The 20,115-nt window shown below is 37.6% G+C and overlaps 2 protein-coding genes and 1 pseudogene across 2 annotated transcripts; 2 read left to right on the forward strand and 1 right to left on the reverse strand.

Moving 5' to 3' along the window:
* Nucleotides 1-734: 734 nt before the first annotated feature.
* Nucleotides 735-2,544, forward strand: LOC147851108 (UPF0481 protein At3g47200-like). The gene has a single exon (XM_087336047.1). It carries the CDS (start codon nucleotides 1,016-1,018, stop codon nucleotides 2,459-2,461), a length of 1,446 nt encoding a protein of 481 aa, XP_087192173.1. The 5' UTR covers nucleotides 735-1,015; the 3' UTR covers nucleotides 2,462-2,544.
* A 1,170-nt stretch (nucleotides 2,545-3,714) lies between these two features.
* Nucleotides 3,715-5,835, forward strand: LOC147851109 (pentatricopeptide repeat-containing protein At2g13600 pseudogene; annotated as a pseudogene).
* Nucleotides 5,836-9,421: 3,586 nt separating this feature from the next.
* LOC147851110 (putative protein S-acyltransferase 22) lies at nucleotides 9,422-14,119 on the reverse strand. The gene is made up of 10 exons (XM_087335709.1): nucleotides 13,988-14,119; nucleotides 13,731-13,844; nucleotides 12,479-12,664; nucleotides 12,204-12,260; nucleotides 12,040-12,108; nucleotides 11,893-11,964; nucleotides 11,458-11,586; nucleotides 11,177-11,257; nucleotides 10,897-11,088; nucleotides 9,422-10,622 (listed from the first exon to the last, which is right to left on the reverse strand). The coding sequence occupies exons 1-10, from the start codon at nucleotides 14,027-14,029 to the stop codon at nucleotides 9,573-9,575; spliced, it is 1,992 nt and encodes a 663-aa protein (XP_087191835.1). The 5' UTR covers nucleotides 14,030-14,119; the 3' UTR covers nucleotides 9,422-9,572.
* Nucleotides 14,120-20,115: the final 5,996 nt, after the last annotated feature.

Genomic DNA, 20,115 nt, shown 5'->3' on the forward strand with positions numbered 1-20,115 from the left:
TGTTTGTTATATCCACAAATAACCACAATGGGTATGTAAGTTGAATGAACCATTGATTTGGCAATAATTGTGATTGAGCTCTTTGGCATTTTATCCTTAAGGGGTTACCATTGTTCTGCTTTAGTCGTTTACCTTGCAAGGAAAGTGTGTGAATTGAAGGCGAGGATTAGATAAAGCTTGATTAATAATGATGTGATTGTCATTAGCTACACTAGTTACATTGCTATGCTACTAGAACATCTTTTCAAAATAAAAAGGGGTGGATTTGATCTTATCCTTGATATGATAAGTATTTTTAATATTTTCTCCATTTTTTTATTAGAAAATTAGGCATAATAATCCTTAGACATCACGTGTATATGCCTATGTTTGCAAGAGATGTACATTAAAAGAATTTTAAATATATGAGTGGTTTATTCTCTTACAAACTATTATGTCCAAGGACCAAGATATGCATGAGGTGTGCACAAGGGGTAAAGTCTTCTTCAATACAATAAAATTTGTGCACTCAAAAAAACGCGCTATGTTAGTATTGGGAATTTTCCAATGTGTTGATTTAACAACAAAAATGCAAAACATTGAAGGTATTCGCTATTTAGTTTAATGCATTCATAGAGAATGTTTTGAAAAGTCACGGTGCACCGATCAACTAGACACCGACATGCACAAACATATAAAATTGACAAGTTAATATAAGGAAACAAGTATGTATAAAGGAATGCATCATATTATGATTGGTTTGGAAGGCATGCATTGATATTACCACTTAGTGTTGTTTATACTCAAAGTAGAAAGGACATTTAGAATCTATGATGTAAGCAAACCACTCTTCAAAATACTACACACATGTTTCATTATCTTATTGGTAGGTTTTGAGTAAGAGAGGGAGAAAGAGATGTAATAGACAAGCAAATAAGAAGTGGGTAAGGTTAATATAAGAGAGCTAAAATGGATGGAAAGTGTGAGGTTAGTATAGAAAGGCAAACTTCCAAGTGGGGAGTGGAGAGAGAGAAGTATGGATGGCTATGGTGATACAAAGCTTTTGATCTCAGAAGAAAGACATGATGGTCTTACACAAGAGGGGAGGAATTACCCTATCTTTAGAGTGCCCTCTATCTTGAGAAACAATGCTCCACACATGTTCTCCCCTAGAGTTGTGCCCATGGGCCCCCTCCATGACCCCGAATTTAACACAATCTTTTCATCAACTATCGCTCCCAATCTTATCTCAACGTACGATGAAATGAACACCCTCAAGCACCTCGCGGAGCAAGCCATCTTCCATGAAAATCCATCCGCAAAGCGCGATTTCAAAGCATTCTTGAATGAAAACAAAGAATCCATGATCTCTCATAGCTATGGAATATTCCTTGACCCCGAATATGTAGAGACAAAGTTTGTCCCCCGACTCGCCTCCGATGCGTGCTTTGTCGCGGCCATCCTTAACTCGTTATTCCTAGAGAATTTACAGTTCCTAAAGAGTAGTATGAATGAAACCGACCTCAGACTCCTAGAGCTCGCGAAATGTGCGCACACCGCGTCTTTTTTCCATCCTTTGTTCATTAAGAAAGTCTCTCGACCCGAGCAGAAGGCCATCCTAGAAGACATCGTGATGCTCGTCGAGAACCAAATCCCATTGGTCGCCGTCCGTTGTGTTGTCCGCATCGATTGCAAGTGTGGAAAGGATGAAGATGCGGAACGCCTCATCGAGCTCTATGTTGCCTCCTTGGCCCATCGAATCTTGCCCTTTAGCAAGTCTAAGAAAAATGTGTTTGGAAGTTTAAGAGATGTCACTCTAGGGGGTGAACACCTCCTTGACATCATGTATTCAATTGTTTGTATGCATACTAATTATTTACATCTTGCCCATGATGACCATGAGTCTACTTATGACCCCCATATTCGGGATATGCCCGGGGCAACTAGACTTTACATGAGTGGTGTGAGGTTTCACGGACATTGGGGTGGTTTGAATGAAATCACATTCAAGCGCGGACAATTGTCCTTACCCAAAGTCCATGTTGGCGATGACACTGAAATGTATTTCCGAAACCTCATCGCCTATGAGAGTGGATTCAAGATGGATCGCCTTGAAATCATCTCCTACCTTCATTTTATGGACTTCCTCATCGATTCTCCCAATGATGTCGAGTTATTGGTCGAGAACAAGATCATTACAGAGACAATCGGTAGCAATGAGAAGGTTGCGGAGATGTGGAACCGGCTTTGTAGGAATACAATGTGTGTGTTTTCGATCCAATACAAGGCCGTTGCCGAGGATTTGAAGAAGTATTGCAAGTCTCCTTTGAGGGTCATGTGGGCCGAGTTTTACCGTTCAAAGCTCTCGAGGCCATGGCTAGTCATTTCACTCCTTTCCGCCGCAGCTTTGCTCATTATGACCTTCTTCATCTTGTGGTACACCATCTTGCTTTATCGACATGACACCAATTCCCGTGAATGAACAAATCCTATTAAGTTATTATAAGTTGTCCTCTTTTAAGTTTCCTTTATACATGTTGGCATTACACTTACTCATTTACATTATAGTTTCTTCTTCATGTATTGATCAATTTAATTCTTCAATCATCCACGAAGCGATGATTTATTTATTATGTACATATGCAAGAACATAAATTACTATCCAAAATCCCCCTTTCCCATCTTGATAAGCATGAGTTTTAGTGATTGAAAAGGTAAACCAAACCGTTTAGGGAAAAAATTGGAACCAAACTGAACCATTTAATAAACAAATTGAACCTAATTATTTAAGTCAAACTAATTAAAAATCTAAATAAACAAAAATATATTAAATTAAATAAACTTTTTGATTAAAATTATTAAAACAATATAACGAACATTAATTAAACCATTAAATTAAATAAAAATTTAAGTTAAATTAATTAAATCAATAAAAAAACCATTTAATTAATAAACCATTAAGGGGGGGAAAAAAGTTAACCAAAATCCAATCAATCTTTAAACCGAACCATACGTACCATACGTGCAAACATCCGAGAATGGTAAACACCCTCGACGTATGGTAAATACCATACTTTTGTATTTGTTATATATTATGGGATAAAAAAAAAATTTATGGTGAGAAATTTAAGGTAAAAAGTGTAAACAAAAAAACATGAGAATGTTTTGCTAACATACACATTCTTTTGCATTCGTATGAACAAAGAATGTCTTTTTTTTTTCCAAAAAAATTCTACTTCCATTAGTTAAGAAAAAGTACATAGAATAATATACAACTCATATGTTACAAGCCACTTTGGAATGGCTACAAGAAAACATCATGTATAAATGAAGCAACAACGCCTCGTCACATAAATTACTCGACAGACTCCCATCAACATGAGCCTCACACAACCCACAACCCACCTGGAAAAAGAATGTTTTGCCAATGCATTTCAAGTATATGATGTGCTATGAACCGAACCATTTAACCTATAAACCGATAATGCCAAGTTTTGGAACCGAACCGAACCATTTATTAAAAATACAAACCATTAAATTTTTTGGAACCAAAATAAAATAGAGTGTTCAACCATGGCTTAATGGTTCGGTTCGGTTCGGTTTGAGCCGAAGCAGGGGCCCATAGAGCTCCTTTAAATAACTCATTTGGATCATGTTTAGAAAAAGAGATAGGACATTATAGAAAAGATTTTATTATACCTTTCCCTTGCCTTCAAAATTAGCATTTGGCCAGTCTTTTGGGGAGCCATTAGATAATCAAGAAGGAACAGATGATGCCAATGGCGATGGCGATGGCGATGGCGATGGCGATGATGATGATTGGCTCGCAGAAACTTGCCACAAAAGGACCGACCATTATCACATGAAGAAGCCTCATCATGGTAACCCTGCTCTTCTAGCTTTGCTTAAGTCTTGTGGAAAGAAAAAAGATCTAGTTAAGATTGATAGGATTCGAGCAGATCTTCTCCATAAGGGCTTGATCGAGAAAGACATATACATAGCCAACACTCTGATTAGTCTTTATGGGAAATGTGGTGAACTCAGAAAAGCAAAAGAAGTTTTCGATCGAATTCCAGCCCGAGATGTGGTCTCGTGGACTGCTCTTATCGCAGGATATGCTCAAAACGAATGCGATGAAGATGCATTAGAATGTTATAGGAGTATGAGAGCAGAAGGTCTCTCTCCGAATGTGGTGACTTTCGTTTGTACATTAAAATCTTGTGGTAGAATAAGGGCGATCGATAAAGGCCAAGAAATTCATCTTGAGGCCGAACGAGAAGGTTTTGTTGAGAACAATGTCTCACTTGGGACTGCATTGGTCGATATGTATGCTAGATGTGGTGCTATTTTGAAGGCACAAGAAGTGTTCGATGTGCTTCCAATTAGAAATGTGGTCTCGTGGACAGTTCTTATTGCAGGATACATCCAGTGCCAGAATGGAGAGGAAGCATTGAAATGTTTCGAAAGGATGAAATATGAGGGTCTCTCTCCAGATGCAGTTACTTTTCTGTCACTCTTGAAAGCATGTGGCACCATCGGCGCCGTTGATAAAGGTGAAGAAATACATGCCATGATTGTTAGAAATGGTTTGTCGCTTCATAAGAATGCGTTAATCGGCACTGCTTTGGTGGATATGTATGCAAAATGTGGAGCACTTGTGAAAGCTCAAGGAGTGTTTGATCGGATTAAAATCCGGAATATAGTCGCTTGGAATGCGCTAATTGCAGGATATGCTCAAGTAGGGAAAGATAACTCTGTCATTGACCTATTCAACAGAATGAGGGAAGATGGCATCAAACCTGACCTAGTTACATTCACAGTAGTTCTTAATGCATGTAGTCATTCGGGTCTAGTAGAGCAAGGGCAAATTTACTTTGACACAATGAGCTCATGTTATGGTATTGTTCCCACACTAGAGCATCGAACATGCATGGTTGATCTATTTGGCAGAGCTGGCCATTTTGATAGAGTAGTTTCAATGATCAAGAAGATGCCATCCTCAGATTACCTTCCAATATGGGCATCTCTATTGGGTTCCTGTCGAACATGGGGAAATGTAAAGCTTGGGAAACTAGCATTTGAACATGCTATACGATTAGACCCTAAACATGCACCAGCTTATGTGTCGATGAGAAATATCTACGCTGCTGCTGGCATGCAAGAAGAGGCGGATATGATCGATGATTTGAGGTTACGAAATGAAGCATGGCTTATTCCAATGGTGGATTCACATTAATAATGAATGTTCATTATTTTTCCAGATATATCATTTCCTGAAATCCAAGATGTTGTCACATCACGTAGAGAGACACAAGAACAATATTGGGATACCCAATGATAGAGCCTCTTTAGATGGTATTTCTTATAGAATATTCTATACCACATTGTTGCTGTCATAATGAGAGGTGGCCCCATCACATTTGTTTTGATCGATACACCTGAGGGACACATATTTATGTTGTCAAGAACACACGGGCTTGTCTTGATTGGCATTTGGCTCCTTTGCTTGCATCAAAACCATACTTGCCATCCAAGATGCTAGGCATTTCCATGGTTGGAAATTTCCAACCATGATTAATTGATCACGCATATAATAATGGGGTGTGCATTATAACCCTACATGTGACTCAATTTGATGAAGCCAAAGATATACTCCTATGAAGCATAATCCCAAATATTGATATAATTCCAATTTCCTTCTCTTTGTAATTTCACCACCATACCTTGCTAGAGCTGACATGGTTCTAGGAACAACTCTTCAAAAAGTTGTGACCTTAAGGTGCCTAGTGTTGGCTCATGCAAAAGCAATGAAACAATGTATAAGATTGTGGTTGGTTTGCAAAACACACATTCTTCGTGTTGCCATTTTCGTTATGTCAATATTGCATGTAAGATCAAATTGCAAAATTGAGTTGAAGTTGTCAAGATGATATAAACAAGTAATGCAAAATTGTAGCTTACAGCCATTTTTTTCCGTAACACTTTTATTACTAGTGGGAAACCTCAAAGTGAGGTGAAAACCCACAAAGAATAAATATATATATATATACAAGTGTCGATTAGACACTAAAGAACTTAAAAGCACTCAAAGTAAAGATTGTAAATTTGCAGTGTGATGTCTCTAAGTTGCAAACAATCAAATGGAGATTACCTGAGAGATTGCTTAAAGGCGCTAACTTCATGTAGTTGGATTCAAGCACATACCTTATTATTGCGGGTTGTCCAAATGGTCCAAAATGCCCAAAATTGTGTCCATGGGAGAAAATAGGTATTGTTGGATAGGGCGCACGGAATTTGGCCAAATAGCCAAAAGTGTTTCCCAAACCTTCGGCTAGGAAATCTGTGCGATAAAGAGACGCACTTAGTCTTTGTACAAATGTTGTAGTGAATGAGCAAGTCCATAATAAGTGTGGGACTGTTTCCAATCGTCCACCACATCTTGCACAATGCGGTAAGGCTATCGATCTCTTTTGAATATTTGACCCAGTTGGGAGCACACCCAATAGACATCTCCATAGGAATACATGTTGCTTAACTGGAAGACCAGAGCTCCATAAGCTTGTAAGCATGTTTTCCCACCAAGATTGTGTTTTGTGTACGTTACATAATGCATTTGCATGTTTGTGAAACTATGGGACAGGTTGCAACAATATATACACTAAATGTGTTGTAATGACAATATTCCCTTTTTGAAACATCCAATCCTAAATCTTGCGATCTCCATCTAGAGGTGGCACAGGTACTAAGGAAAGTACCAACTCTATGACTTGATTCCAGATAACACGATAATGTGGCCCAAGACTATAACAACATGTCATGGCATTGAAGTGCAATAAGTGACCTTGGTCATTTACCACATCTGCAATTTATTTCAACCCCTTCTTTGCTAAAAAGTTAGCTTTCCTAAGCCCTTGTTTAGCTAGTGACCGAGGGAATATAGCACTCCAATGTAAGCTTTCGAGGTATAAAAAGTTCCGTGATTCTGAATTCCTACCTCTCCATTTTATGTGGTGCAATGCTTCCTTCAAGTGCTTCAAAAGCTTTGAGCTAAACGAACAGTCTTTGATGTGCCCGTCAAGCTTTCCAAACACTACATCCCAATGGTTAGTATCCCATGAGCCAAATGACTTGGTTTTCAAATTATCAAACATATCAGATAGCATTATTGCCCAAGGCAATGTTTTTTCAACAAATTTTTGTAGTTAAGTAGCTTTTCTAGCCAACATATGCAACTGCAAATTAAGAATATTTAGCCCTCCACTCAATCGTGGAGTGCATATCTTCTCTAGTCATATGAGTCGTACCTCTATGTGACTGCTTAGAGCACCAAAAGTTGCTTATGATTTCTAAGTTAATCTTTTGTAGCATGTGTTTCGGGCAATCAATCATAATTGAGTAATATTGCATGTAAGCCATTAATATAGATTGCACTATCCTCAATCTGACATTGAGCGACCATGTTGCAATCTTCTAATAGCTCAGCTTTTGTCTCACTTTTTGCAGAACCCATGCAGCCTTTCTTTTCCGTGTTGCATTCCATCCCAATGGGTAGCCAAGATGTCTAACCATTTCATTTGGGCTAACAACTTGACCTGGCCACAAAAGTTGATGCCAACTATATGGTGTCAAGGGTAGGAGTTTGGACTTGTTGAAGTTAACATGCAATCCAACATGTAATCCATACAATTTATGCCATTGCATGCATATCAAAGAAACGAGAATGCAACAAAATAATCAATGCAACGAGGAACACCTTTTTATACTTCCAAAGCATGTGCATATTGTTTAATAAGTTAAAATGATTCTTCTTGTACGTCCACATTATTGTGGTCTTATAATGGTTTAAAATTCAGTGTGCAAACCTCCCTCGATAATAAGGATGGATTAACAGACAATCAAAGATTCCACCTATGAAATTTGTGGATTGACGGAGCATAAGTTCTACTCTCTATCTTACTCCATCTTGGTCTGTTATATCTAACTAAGTTTCGATTTGTTTCAATTGACATCCATCCCGCCTCATGTGAATATCATTATTGGTCTAAAGGTAAGTTGAATGTTGACAAAGAGTTTAAATCAATTAAATGGCCATGGGATACCTCCAGTACCTTTATTGTGTCCAGCAATGGCATGCTCACTAATGTTTATTGAGAAAAACCAATTTAGGTGTTTCCTAAGGGTCTATAAATTTGTTATTGAACTGATAAAAAAAACATGCCTACATGCTTGCTACATGGGTCATGAGTGGAACTAAGCTTCCGTTTGGGTATGCATTCTTGGATTGTTGTTAATACTCAGCTCCCATCGCAAGTGCTACCTCTACTTTCTTGACCCTAGAAGCAATAGTCTTATTATCTTATTAGGAGTTCATCCTAGGCAAACCCTTCGTGCATTACCAACCTGAGTTGAAACTAATAGATTTTCATGACATACTACAAATCAACAAGCTTACCAGCCTGGGGACCAAGTTGCGCACACAATTTGGCCATCAGATGGAAAACTCACAAGTATATTTTATTATTTTGTACTAGAGATATGCAATATGATGCAAATGTACAAACAAACTTATATCCAAGCTAAAAGAAAATGCAATAACAACCACCAATACATGTAGTTGAGATAGATGAGGTTCTTGGGTGCATAGAATATCAATTGTGTTCATCAACTATCTCCACAATAGCTTCCCACAAAGGTGCATTACATACATGCATTGTCATGACTCATCACCAATAACTACATATCATGTGTTCACCCAAAAAAAATAGGAATTCCAATTTGAAATGGGTTCCCCCAATGCCTTATCATCACCAATAAATACATACCATCAGTTCACCCAACCAAAAATACAAATCCCAATTTGAAATGGGTTCCCCCAACCACCCCCTTGTGTGTGTGTGTGTGTGTGTGTGGGAGAGAGAGAGAGAACCACTATGCTTTTAAAATCCACATATACATATATCCCATTGTAGGAATAAGAGGATAATTGTGACAAGATCAAATACTTATAAAACCAAGTTGCAAGCAACTAGATTCCAGTAATATATCAAAATGAATACCTTCAAACAGCATGAATTGATGGGCCCTCACTACAGAGAAAGCGGTATCATCATCTACAACTATATACAAATAGCTCTTGATCAATCATAAACTCCATCAAAGTTATTTCTTCTTTGGGCATATATCACATACACAAGACTGGAGCTGTCGTTATCTTTAACTATATATATATACAAGGTACTTGATCAATCATAAAATCCATTAGTTAATGTCTTCTTCTAATTTGTTAAGAAGTTACCATTCAGATATTTACATAGCACTAAAACGTTGTTCTTATGCATTTGCAAATATATTTGACAAAACACCTCTGGACTGAACAAGAAAATGAGAAGACATAAAGACCTTGATCATGCCAAAATATTGATGTAGAGAGCAACAAAGGAGCTTGAAATAACATTTCAACTTCATAATAATGGACAATAATATATACATGAACAGTTACCTCATCTACTAACATATAACCTCTGGATGAGCCAATGAACCAATCAATATTTTGTTTCTTTTTTAATCAAAATTTTTTTGAGTTAGTAGATTGTTCAAGGCAGCCTGCCCTCAGATTCAGTAGATGCAGAACTAGGGAGATCATATGAGTGATTAGTACCTACGGAGACAAGTTTTAAATCAGGAATACCAATCTCACCATAATCTATGTGGCTTCCTTCAAGTTTAGTCCCACCCACCGAGCTATTAGAGTCCATTGATTCATTGAGGATCATCGGATTCATCACCATCATGGCCGAAGACAGCATGCTTCCCCCAAGGATAGCATTCGGATTTCCATAGCCCTTCTCTGATACATCCGTTTTGTAAAGTCCACTATCACCCACACTGTAGTGAATCCTCTTTTCCATCTTCACGTGACCACCATGGAAGGATTGCAATCTCGGATAAGATGATTGCCTATCACTATCATCAGCACTTTCACCCCCTGAGGCTTCATATCCATCACTAGTACATCTTCTGAACCAAGCACCAGTTCCCACGCCATTTTCATTGTAACAGGGGACCTCCCGAGTTGTCTTTGAGTCATCACATGACAGCCTTATATCTGGAGACTCTGAACTACTCCTTGAAGATGAGCTACTTTGCGAGACCATATTGCTATTTCCACAAAAAGCATTGCGAGCTTCTAATTGCAAAGGAACCAATGATGCTGAAACTCGAGAAGGAGAGACTTGAGTTTGCACTAACCGTTTATTTCCATGTGAGGGCATTGTAAGTGGCATCAATGGAGCCTTACATTTGACTGGCCATGGAAACCCATCGTGGGCCTTGGGTGGGGACACAACACATGATGTAGTTCTGATGCTAGGAGATCCTCTCGTAACTTCATTGCTTGTATAATCATCACTGCTATCTGTCTCAACAATAGCACAACGTTCTGCCCTCCTCGGAATAGGTCTCAGCACAGATGAATTCTTCCTAGCTTCAGCGACAGCTCGAAAAGCATCTTCAGGGTTCAATCGGGCTAAAGCCCATGGGCTTATCTTCGCAGGAAACTTCTTCACTTTGTTATCTAAGTGTGGCTTCTTAAAAGTAGATTCAGAATTTATGCTTTTAATCCGTTCCAATTCGATGGGAGCTTGCTGTACATAAGAGAAGAACTTTGTCAAATTCTGAACATACAACTTTTGACTTTCGAAGGATAGAAAAGTTTTCGCTCAGAATTCCACGCTTAAATACTTTCAATCAGATTCCAGACTTACACACAAGATAAGTAGTAACGTCACTGAAATAGCCCACATAGAGATCTTCACTCAAATTCCAAGCTAGAAGTTTTTATTGAATTTCCCAGTTGAAACATATAATGAGGGTAATGGTCATTTTCATAACAAAATGAGTTAGAGTATGTATGTTTACCTCATGATCCACAAAGAGTCGAGGGGGAGTACACCAAGGAGCAGGGTGAAGTGTTCCCATTGAACTAGCACCGCTCATGGCTGTAGCAACAGAGCTTGCTGGCGATGCATATGGACTATGCAACCTCTCACCAGCCCCATTTAGTTGATCGCGTTCTCGCATGGCTAGTATATAGTCATATGTACTGATTCCCTTCATTTTTATGTGGTATTGAGCTGTCTTAATATGAAAGCCTCGATAAAAGCAATATGAGAGAAGACCAAATAATTGCATGCATTACCTTTTGTATAAGAAGGGCATGGAATAAACAGAGCTGACCCAATGGAAGAGTTGCAAAGGCAGCAAGAACAGTACACACCGCCTACAAGGAAAAGAAAAATTTCAGAGTGGAATAATTCAAAGTAGAGAAAAGAGAATATTGTATGGCTACTTCAGAAAATACAGGAATACAAAGCTATGTATGAACACATATTTATGCTTCAGGGATATGCTCCAAAATACAAAGCTATGTGCAATCATTAGAGGACACCACACTCAAATAGAAACATCAAAGAAACATACCACTACACAAAGAAAAGGAGCCACAGAGAAGCTGCTGCCAAGCTTTGACGATATATCCTCTTCAAATTGTCTCCGATCCAAGAAGCATCGCGCAATCACCCATACACCAACCGCCCACTGCACAATAAGCTGCCATAGCAAGCCCAGAATGTAAAACCCATGATGGATACCTGTCAATAATACAACAGAAATATCTTTATGTGCCTTCGAGGTTGACACACTTTCGCATCTACGGTTTTCTCATGATACATAGCACAATGCTATGCCTATCTCTACATCTTTGACTGTGTCTGCATCTGTGTGTAGGTCTTCTTCTAGGAGTAGGTCTATCTATTCTCCATCTACGCGTTCGCCTCTACATGTATGTTCATAGCTACCACTGTGTATGTTAACACGGTCCCAGCATGACCAAGAGGGGAAGGGGGGAGAACTCACCATGCATAATCCTGATATCATCAACGAAATGAATATCCTGTAGTTCCTTTTGCCAATGCAATTATTGAGCCACTATACAGAATCAAGTAAATGTAGTTAGTTGATGCACAGTGATACAGGCATATTAACACGTAGAGAAGCACATACCCTGCAATGATGATCGAAACAATCGACACATTTGTCACAAACCCTGCAATGTTTGCTACGCTTGTGGATCTGAATTACAAGAAAAAATAAACACCCATAAATAGGATCATCATTATGAAAACAAATACCACAAAGAAACAATTTCCAGTAACACTAGGATATACCTCCACTTCACACAAGCTACAATATAGCATGTCTTCTTCGCAATGAGCATGCTCAGACTACACGTAAAACAAAGAGAAGAGAACCCACATCAAAGGAACGTAAGTATAGCCATAAGAATCAAACCAGTATTCAAGAAACGCATTTCAAACAAATCTAAAACTGTTGTGCTCAAATCAGACTATATACCAATTAAAAGAATCAAGCAAGGATTAGCAGGTCCAACAAGCATTTTTTCTAATTTCTCCAAATTGTATTGTAAGGAACAAAAACTAACCTTAGAATGAGTCGAAGAAGGTTGTGTTGGTTCAGTGCTAGTTCTATCCTTTTCACCAGTGAAGCAAACTGATGGGGAAGTCGTTTTTGAAGCAGAAGACGCAAGATTCCTCTTCATTCTTAAGATTGCAGGGTCTGAAGGATCACAAGATGCACACCATATGTAGAGAATAAAGACAGACGCTATCTGCCAACCAATAGATAGTGACAAAATCTCCATTAGCCCCTAATTCTATTTCCATATGGATGTAAAACATTGTAAGCAGGGAATGCACGAAGGTACAACAACATGCATATTGTGTCAAAGAAGATACTATTACACTAGATGGATGGCAGAGTGAGAACCTATACAATGGCATATACAAACATATATGTGTATCAGAGTGTATGAGTGTGTATGATTGGAGGTCTTGTGGGGAAGTAAAGGATAACTCAGAGTGTGCGGAAGACTGTTCCCTACTATCAAGGATTGATCTTATAGTGTTTCATACATTGAACCATAGCTCATCAGACCAAGACTCAATTTTCATGTGCTTTGGATTTAAATGGAACTTGCGTTCAACTAATTCAATTTGTTCTTGTTACGGTTTCCTAGAATGAGCAAGATTCATTTAGTACCTCCATTAATTTGAGTTTGTGGTGTATAAATCTCGTTTCATCAGACTTGCTCTAGTTCGGGTTTGATGGAATTGACCACAACAAGTTAGCATTTATCAATGGGATCAACTCGAACTTATCCTAGCTAGAATATTAATAATCAGTTAGGGTCGATGAAATGTGATCAACCAATCTTGGTCTAGCTATAGATGAATGAGGAACATTTTACTGAAGCTAGCTAGTTCTGTGTAAATTAAGGTTTCATAGAAAAAGTATTTCTTACAAGAGGTAAAGTTTGTTTCGAAAAACCAAGAGTTCTTTCATGTTATGGGTTTCTTGATTGGATGAGTTAAGACTTGGTTGTAGGATTGTGAAAGACTGGGCATCAGCTCATTCACAACTGGATAGACCTGTATAAATTAGGGTTTCGGAGATAGAGAAGATTCCTTACCGTGAGAGTTAGGGTTGGATTGGAGGAACCACTAACGCTTTCCAGATAAGGTTTCATGATGGATTGAATCAAACATACTCTAATTAGGGTTTCGCGTAAATGAAAACCGGTTATTTAGCTTATCCTGGCTATGTTTTTGTGAGTCTACCTGTCATTACCGTGTAAATTTAGGGTTTCAGAGAGAGAGAGAGAGAAGATTTCTTACCAGAGGAGCATAGACTGAGCTAACGACGATCTCCATGACATGGCTTCCCACGAAAGGAAGGAAGAAAACAAAGAAAGCGAAGCCGAGGGCCAAGAAGACAGCGATGGCGACCACCTACGAGCACAGAAGAAAGGGATCAGGATATAAAGAGAAAGAAAAACAAATGAATAACTTCGGGGATAATAAGAGGTGAACAGGACCGAGAAGAATGCTAAAGAGAGAGAGATTATGAGAAGAAGGAAAGAAAGAAAACATGCCTGCAGAGGATGGTATGGAAGCTCCCAGCCATGGCGACGCATTTCTGAGCAACAGAAAGAAGATGAAGAAGCAGAATTGAAGAATGAAGGAAACGAGATAAGAAGAAGAATTGAAGAAGGAATGAAGAAAAAAGGAATAAGGTAATAAAAAAGATTATAGCAGGTTTTCTCCCAGAGAAAGGAAACAAAGAAAGATGGAGAAGAAGAAGAAGAAGAAGAAGAAGAAATTACTGTGACTAGATGACAGAGGCAACTGCATTTACTGTTAGGGTTTGTCTTTTTGAAGTACTATTTCCCTCTCTCAATCTCTCTCTCTCTCTCTCTCTCTCTGTCTTTATCTCTCTGAGTCATGTCGCCATATCGCCATAGCCAGAAGCTCGCTCAGGCGTCAGGCGGACCCATCATCATCATCATGACCCCTCCTCCATCACCTTGATGGATGGCTATGGATGTGGATGTGGATGTATGTATGTGCATCATCCATGCATGCATGCACACATACATACATACATACATACATTCAATACAATACATACATACATACATACATACATTCATCCAATACAATACATGTATGTATGTATGTGGATGTGGATGTGGATGTGGATGTGGATGTATGTATGTGTACGTATGTGCATCATCCATGCATACATGCACACATACATACATACATACATACATACATTCAATACAATACATACATACCTTCATTCATTCAATACAATACATGCATGTATGTGGAAGTGGATGTGGATGTATGTATGTGCATCATCCATGCATGCATGCACACATACATATTTACATACATTCATTCATTCAATAATATATGTACATTGCAATACATATATACTTACAAGTTACATACATACATACATTGCAATCCGTACATACCTACTATACATGTATTACATACACTATACATGCGTTGCATGCATACTATACATGTTATAATTTATATGTAAATACTATTACATACTATTCTTACATACATGCTGGATATATATCAATATGTATATTGTATACTATACCCTATACATACACGAGATACAAAATACACACATACAATACCTACATACATAGCCACCGCATTTACCAGACTTCTCCTTGTATCTATCGGTTGCAACTTGCTCCCCCCGTGTGTGCACGTTAAATATATATCTATCTAACTATCCTTGGCATGCTCTGCCACGCAAATGTCGACTGGAAGGTGCCCATTTCGTCTTCGTACTGCTTCTTGATGTGACTTTGCCCGCTCCAATGCTTCATGTCCCAATAAAGTCGTCGAGTCACGGGATCTGATCGTCTCTACTTGTGGCGATCGCCGTTCCCTCAGCGTACCCAACTTGGTCGTAATATTTTCAACAAGCGTGAGGTCATGATCAACACATGCACGATTCCTTGAGTAGTTACTATGCATGGATGTGTTGTATATAAATTCTTTACATCACTTCCATTCAATGACCAGTTGAGAGAGCCCCTTATGTGTGCCCTTTAGCAAACATTACCACTCCTAGCTTCCATCAATGAATACAATCTTTGAAAACCATATTAGGAATTATGGGTATGTCAAAGTTATATGTTCTCAGGAATTATGAGTATGTCAAAGTTATATGCTTTCGATGCATATACATACTATTACATTTACACGTATATCTGCAAAATGTCATGACAAATGATCAATGTCAATAGAAGCATTGACTACATTCAAGGCTCGAGTTAATCTATTGCCACTTAAAATACACAAGTTCGTTGAACCCTTTTCCTTTTCTCGACTCGGCTTTGTAGTTTAATGAGTTATAGGGCCCATAACATAGTAGATGTACAAACTAGGATGGCCCATTCAATTTCAATGATAGTGCGATTAGGTTTGTAGAAGTTATGATTTGTACAGTATATGCAAGTGGGTGTCTTACAAATTTGATTGCTTTTGTTCTATCATTCAGAACCACTACTACATAAAACTACTATTTTACCTGACATGAAAAGCTTACGATTTTTTTGTATCAACACATGCTTTAGGATCCTTAAATACTGGGTGTCAACATTTCCTTATTCGTGACTTTCCTTACTATATAGGCCAAATATGGGCATGCCATCCCGCCCACCTCTTAGTCTTCGCCTCTCGAGTGAATGACTATCGATAAATTCACATGGGTAACTTTCTCATGGTTTGCGTTTTGCTACCCAGTAGAAAATATTATTTACGCGAGGAGTGATAGAGAACGTGACATCAACGTCGAAACTCTTGATTCAAAAAACTAAACACGCCCAGTATCAGACAACGTATAAATCACATATAGTGAGCAATAATCGTAGAAGTATTAAATTTTCACAGTTGCATACCTCTCAAGCATTACCATCAGTTGAAGAATGTAAGCAATTTGCTTGACTGGAAATGTGATGTCCTTTTTCCCCTTTGTAACTCTACGTCAAACGAGATCCTCCACAAGATATTTATCACTCACATGCGTACGTGATGCATACATATACTCCATATGTAGTGCTCTCAAATGTTACATCATTATGACGAAAACATAGGGAACACCATATTGAGAGGAAAGCAAATATCCAAGACTTTCCGTGAAGAAAAATATACACATACATATCGGCGCAAACCAAAATGTTGAAAAGCCAATAAAATACCCAAGACTTCGGCAAAAGTGAAATATGACCCCACACACACAAATACAAATCATATTGTTTTGATTAGAAAGATTGTGGTCACAATGATGAGATGCCCCGACAACATGGGCAACAAACGTGGAAACTCACATAGCCAAGTAGACATGTGTGGACGGATGATGCACAAGAGATGTTATTTTTTTTGCCTTTCATGAATAAACTCTATGCACGGCATCAAAGAGATTGAGGAGAATGAACTAGCCAATGCCACGACAATGTTCAACATGTGTTCGTGTATGTCTGTACACATGTAAATACACACAAACATTCGCATGGACATACACATAGGCATAGACATAAACATAGACATAGAAAGAATGATATATTAACGTCTTCTACGACCAAAATTGGCCCATGAGACAATTGGTTTACAACAAAAATGGGGTATTTACCCGTTCATCAAACGTAAAAAAATAAAATAAAATAAAATAGAGCTTAACCTAAATACACATACACATACACATACACATACACATACACATACACATACACATACACATACACATACACATACACATACACATACACATACACATACACATACACATACACATACACATACACATACACATACACATACACATACACATACACATGCACATACACATTACACATCCACAAGCACATGCACATGCACATGCACATACACATACACATACATGCATGTGTTTGGACTGATGGTACATGTGACATGATGGTACAATTTGTTGTCCTCTTCCCTTTTTTTTTTTAATACAAAAGAAAAAGGAAAAGGAAAAAAACCAACAAAAGTATGCGGGTACGCATTAAATGCACCCTTCCCACATTAAAGGCTCCTCTTTTTTCGCATTAAATGCTTCGTTTTTTTTTTATCTATATATTTATATGGTTATTTGTTGTCCCAATAAAATATAAACATTGATTAATTTCATTAGTCTCCGAAATTAGTTTTGGTTTTTTAAATAAAAACAAGATTAGTGGAAATTCCCAATAATAGCCTTGACTCACACGTTTGGATAATCTCAGTGCTACCCCTACCCCTCCTCGCCTAAACACTAAGTAATTAGTTAACTACCTATTCGTCAATCACATCCTTACAATTTACTCATGAAACATGGACTAATAAAGCAATGAATGATCGGGGTCATTTACCCCGACAATATCATTCATGAACGTTATTTGTTTTCAATTTGGTTTGATTCTAGTTTCTGATAATGAAGCATCAAACTACTCATCCATTTCTTGACCACGTCCGACTCTGATTAATTATATAGGGAACTACAATCAATCAAAAGTTACGTTGAAAACATGTTCACGTCGATGACATAACATACATGGTACTTGTAATCTTTATCACGGTAGACTTTGTAGTGACATTGGTATATATTTTCGTTCATTCTTTCTTCTTTCATCTCGCTCTCTGTCTAGTTCTCTATCTCTAAAGTCACACAATCTTTCTAATGTGACAAGTCTCTCGCTTTCCACGATGTCGTCCTCTCCTTTACTCGCTAAAGTCAGAGTTGTCTTTCTCTCGTGAATGTCAAGCATGTAAATTGACGGTGAAGTAGACATAGTTGTGATCAAACTAAATTAATGTTGCTACCTTTTTTTCACAAGGGTAAATATGATCATTTGAATCTCTCAAGATAGGGGTAGAACTTGTGTGTCCCATTCATGCGAAGGGTATGCATGTTTTGATCTTTTCCACATTTCTACAGTAAAAATTTAAAACCAAAATTTCATGTTTGATAGTCAACTTTGTGTATACATGTCTCTAATTTAGTTTGCCACGTGTTCTTGTGCATCGACACTATTGCATATTCTATTCAACAATATATCGAATCGGCCTAAGGGCCTAATAGTAAGTAGTTTATTGATGCCTCTTCATAATGAACTAGTAAACTATTGAGACAATGGATGATCCAATAATCAACTTATTGTTTGACATAATTTTATTCGTAATTCATTTATCAAATTATCTAGTAAAAAAAGGAATCACAATCAAATCTACAAGAACCATGTCCAATGTCCCACTCCATCGTGATTATTTTGTTTCTTTAACGACATTTAAAATCTATTGAAACATTGCATGTTTTTATAATCTTGGAAGGTCTAAACCTTAGATTTTCATGAGTTTTTGGAAGGATTCTAAGATCATCCAATAAAGTTTCTCCCTGTTTTAGGCAAAAAAAGCATCTTTTACTATTTTAATTATTTTTCAATTATATAACTAGATGTAAAGAACCAAGTTTCAATATCTTCTTTCATAATGTTATTAAATCTTAGTGGGACGTGTAACTTTGTAAGATGCTCCAAATTCAACTCCTTAGCCAATGGAGGTAGCTAAAACTAGGCTGAAATACAAAGTGTTGATGAGCTTATAACGTCTCGTAAATTTAACCTGCACAAACATGTTACATAATGCTTGTTAGTAACAAAATGGCATGCAATCAATATCATCCATCGACTTATGAATATATGTAATATTTTACAAGCCAATATGAAATGAGCTTCGTGTGCATGTTACGGGAAAATATCGTGGTTTCGAAATTTATTTTCTATGTCTTGCGGTTTAGGGTTAGCGAGCCAACTCGAGTTTGAGAGTTGTTTATGAGGAGCATAGAAGTGCCAACTCTCATTCTGTCATACACACATTAAGTTGAAGCCAATTCACCACTTGATCAAGGAATGTTGTTTGCCCAAAAAATCATTTGGGAATTGAATTATTTCTCACATCCATTAGATAGATTATAGTTTTCCCGAGGTGATCTCCAAAAAGCTCATGATAATTACGAGGTCATGAAACCAAGAAATCCATTTCATTAGTTCCTACATAAGGACTTTGTCCATTTCCAATGACAAAGAAGTCCTCAAACTTGGGTGAAAACATATATGAAATATGTATATTTAAACTTTTTCAAACATGTCATCATTGATACATTGCTTGCACCATGTTCTCTTAGACTTTTGTCCTTGAATTCCTTTTCAAGTTATGTTAAAGGAGACTTTGCTTACATTGCAAACTTTTAGGGCTTAAATGTTTCCTAAGTGCGTTCAAAACGCCCTTTCCCATAAATCTATAAGCATGTGTTTTATCTATGTGCATTCTTTTAGCTACCATATGCTAGACGATCGATCACACACATATATCACACCTCTTCCCTTATTTACCTTCTTGCACCATTTTCACTTCAGTAAAAGAAAAAGAAAGCTCTTGAACTTATTGATATCAATGGCTAAGTTAATTTATGAGCCATGAAACCTTGAAAGTGTAAAGAATAATTTTCTTAAAGGATGTTCATCATCTAACTCCATTTGCTGCCAACAATTGGATATGGTTCTTCCTTCAAACTCAACCATCAAAAGTCCCCACATTAGACTACTCTAATAGGCACATTATTGCTATGTCAGTCACTTAATACCATACATATACTTATCAATTGAAATAAACCCTTGAAACTATAGAG

This window comes from Azolla caroliniana, unplaced genomic scaffold (genome assembly GCF_043228905.1).
Source record: "Azolla caroliniana isolate FFs.n. ecotype wild unplaced genomic scaffold, voAzoCaro1.0.p SCAF_20, whole genome shotgun sequence".
Taxonomy (NCBI): Eukaryota; Viridiplantae; Streptophyta; class Polypodiopsida; order Salviniales; family Salviniaceae; genus Azolla; species Azolla caroliniana.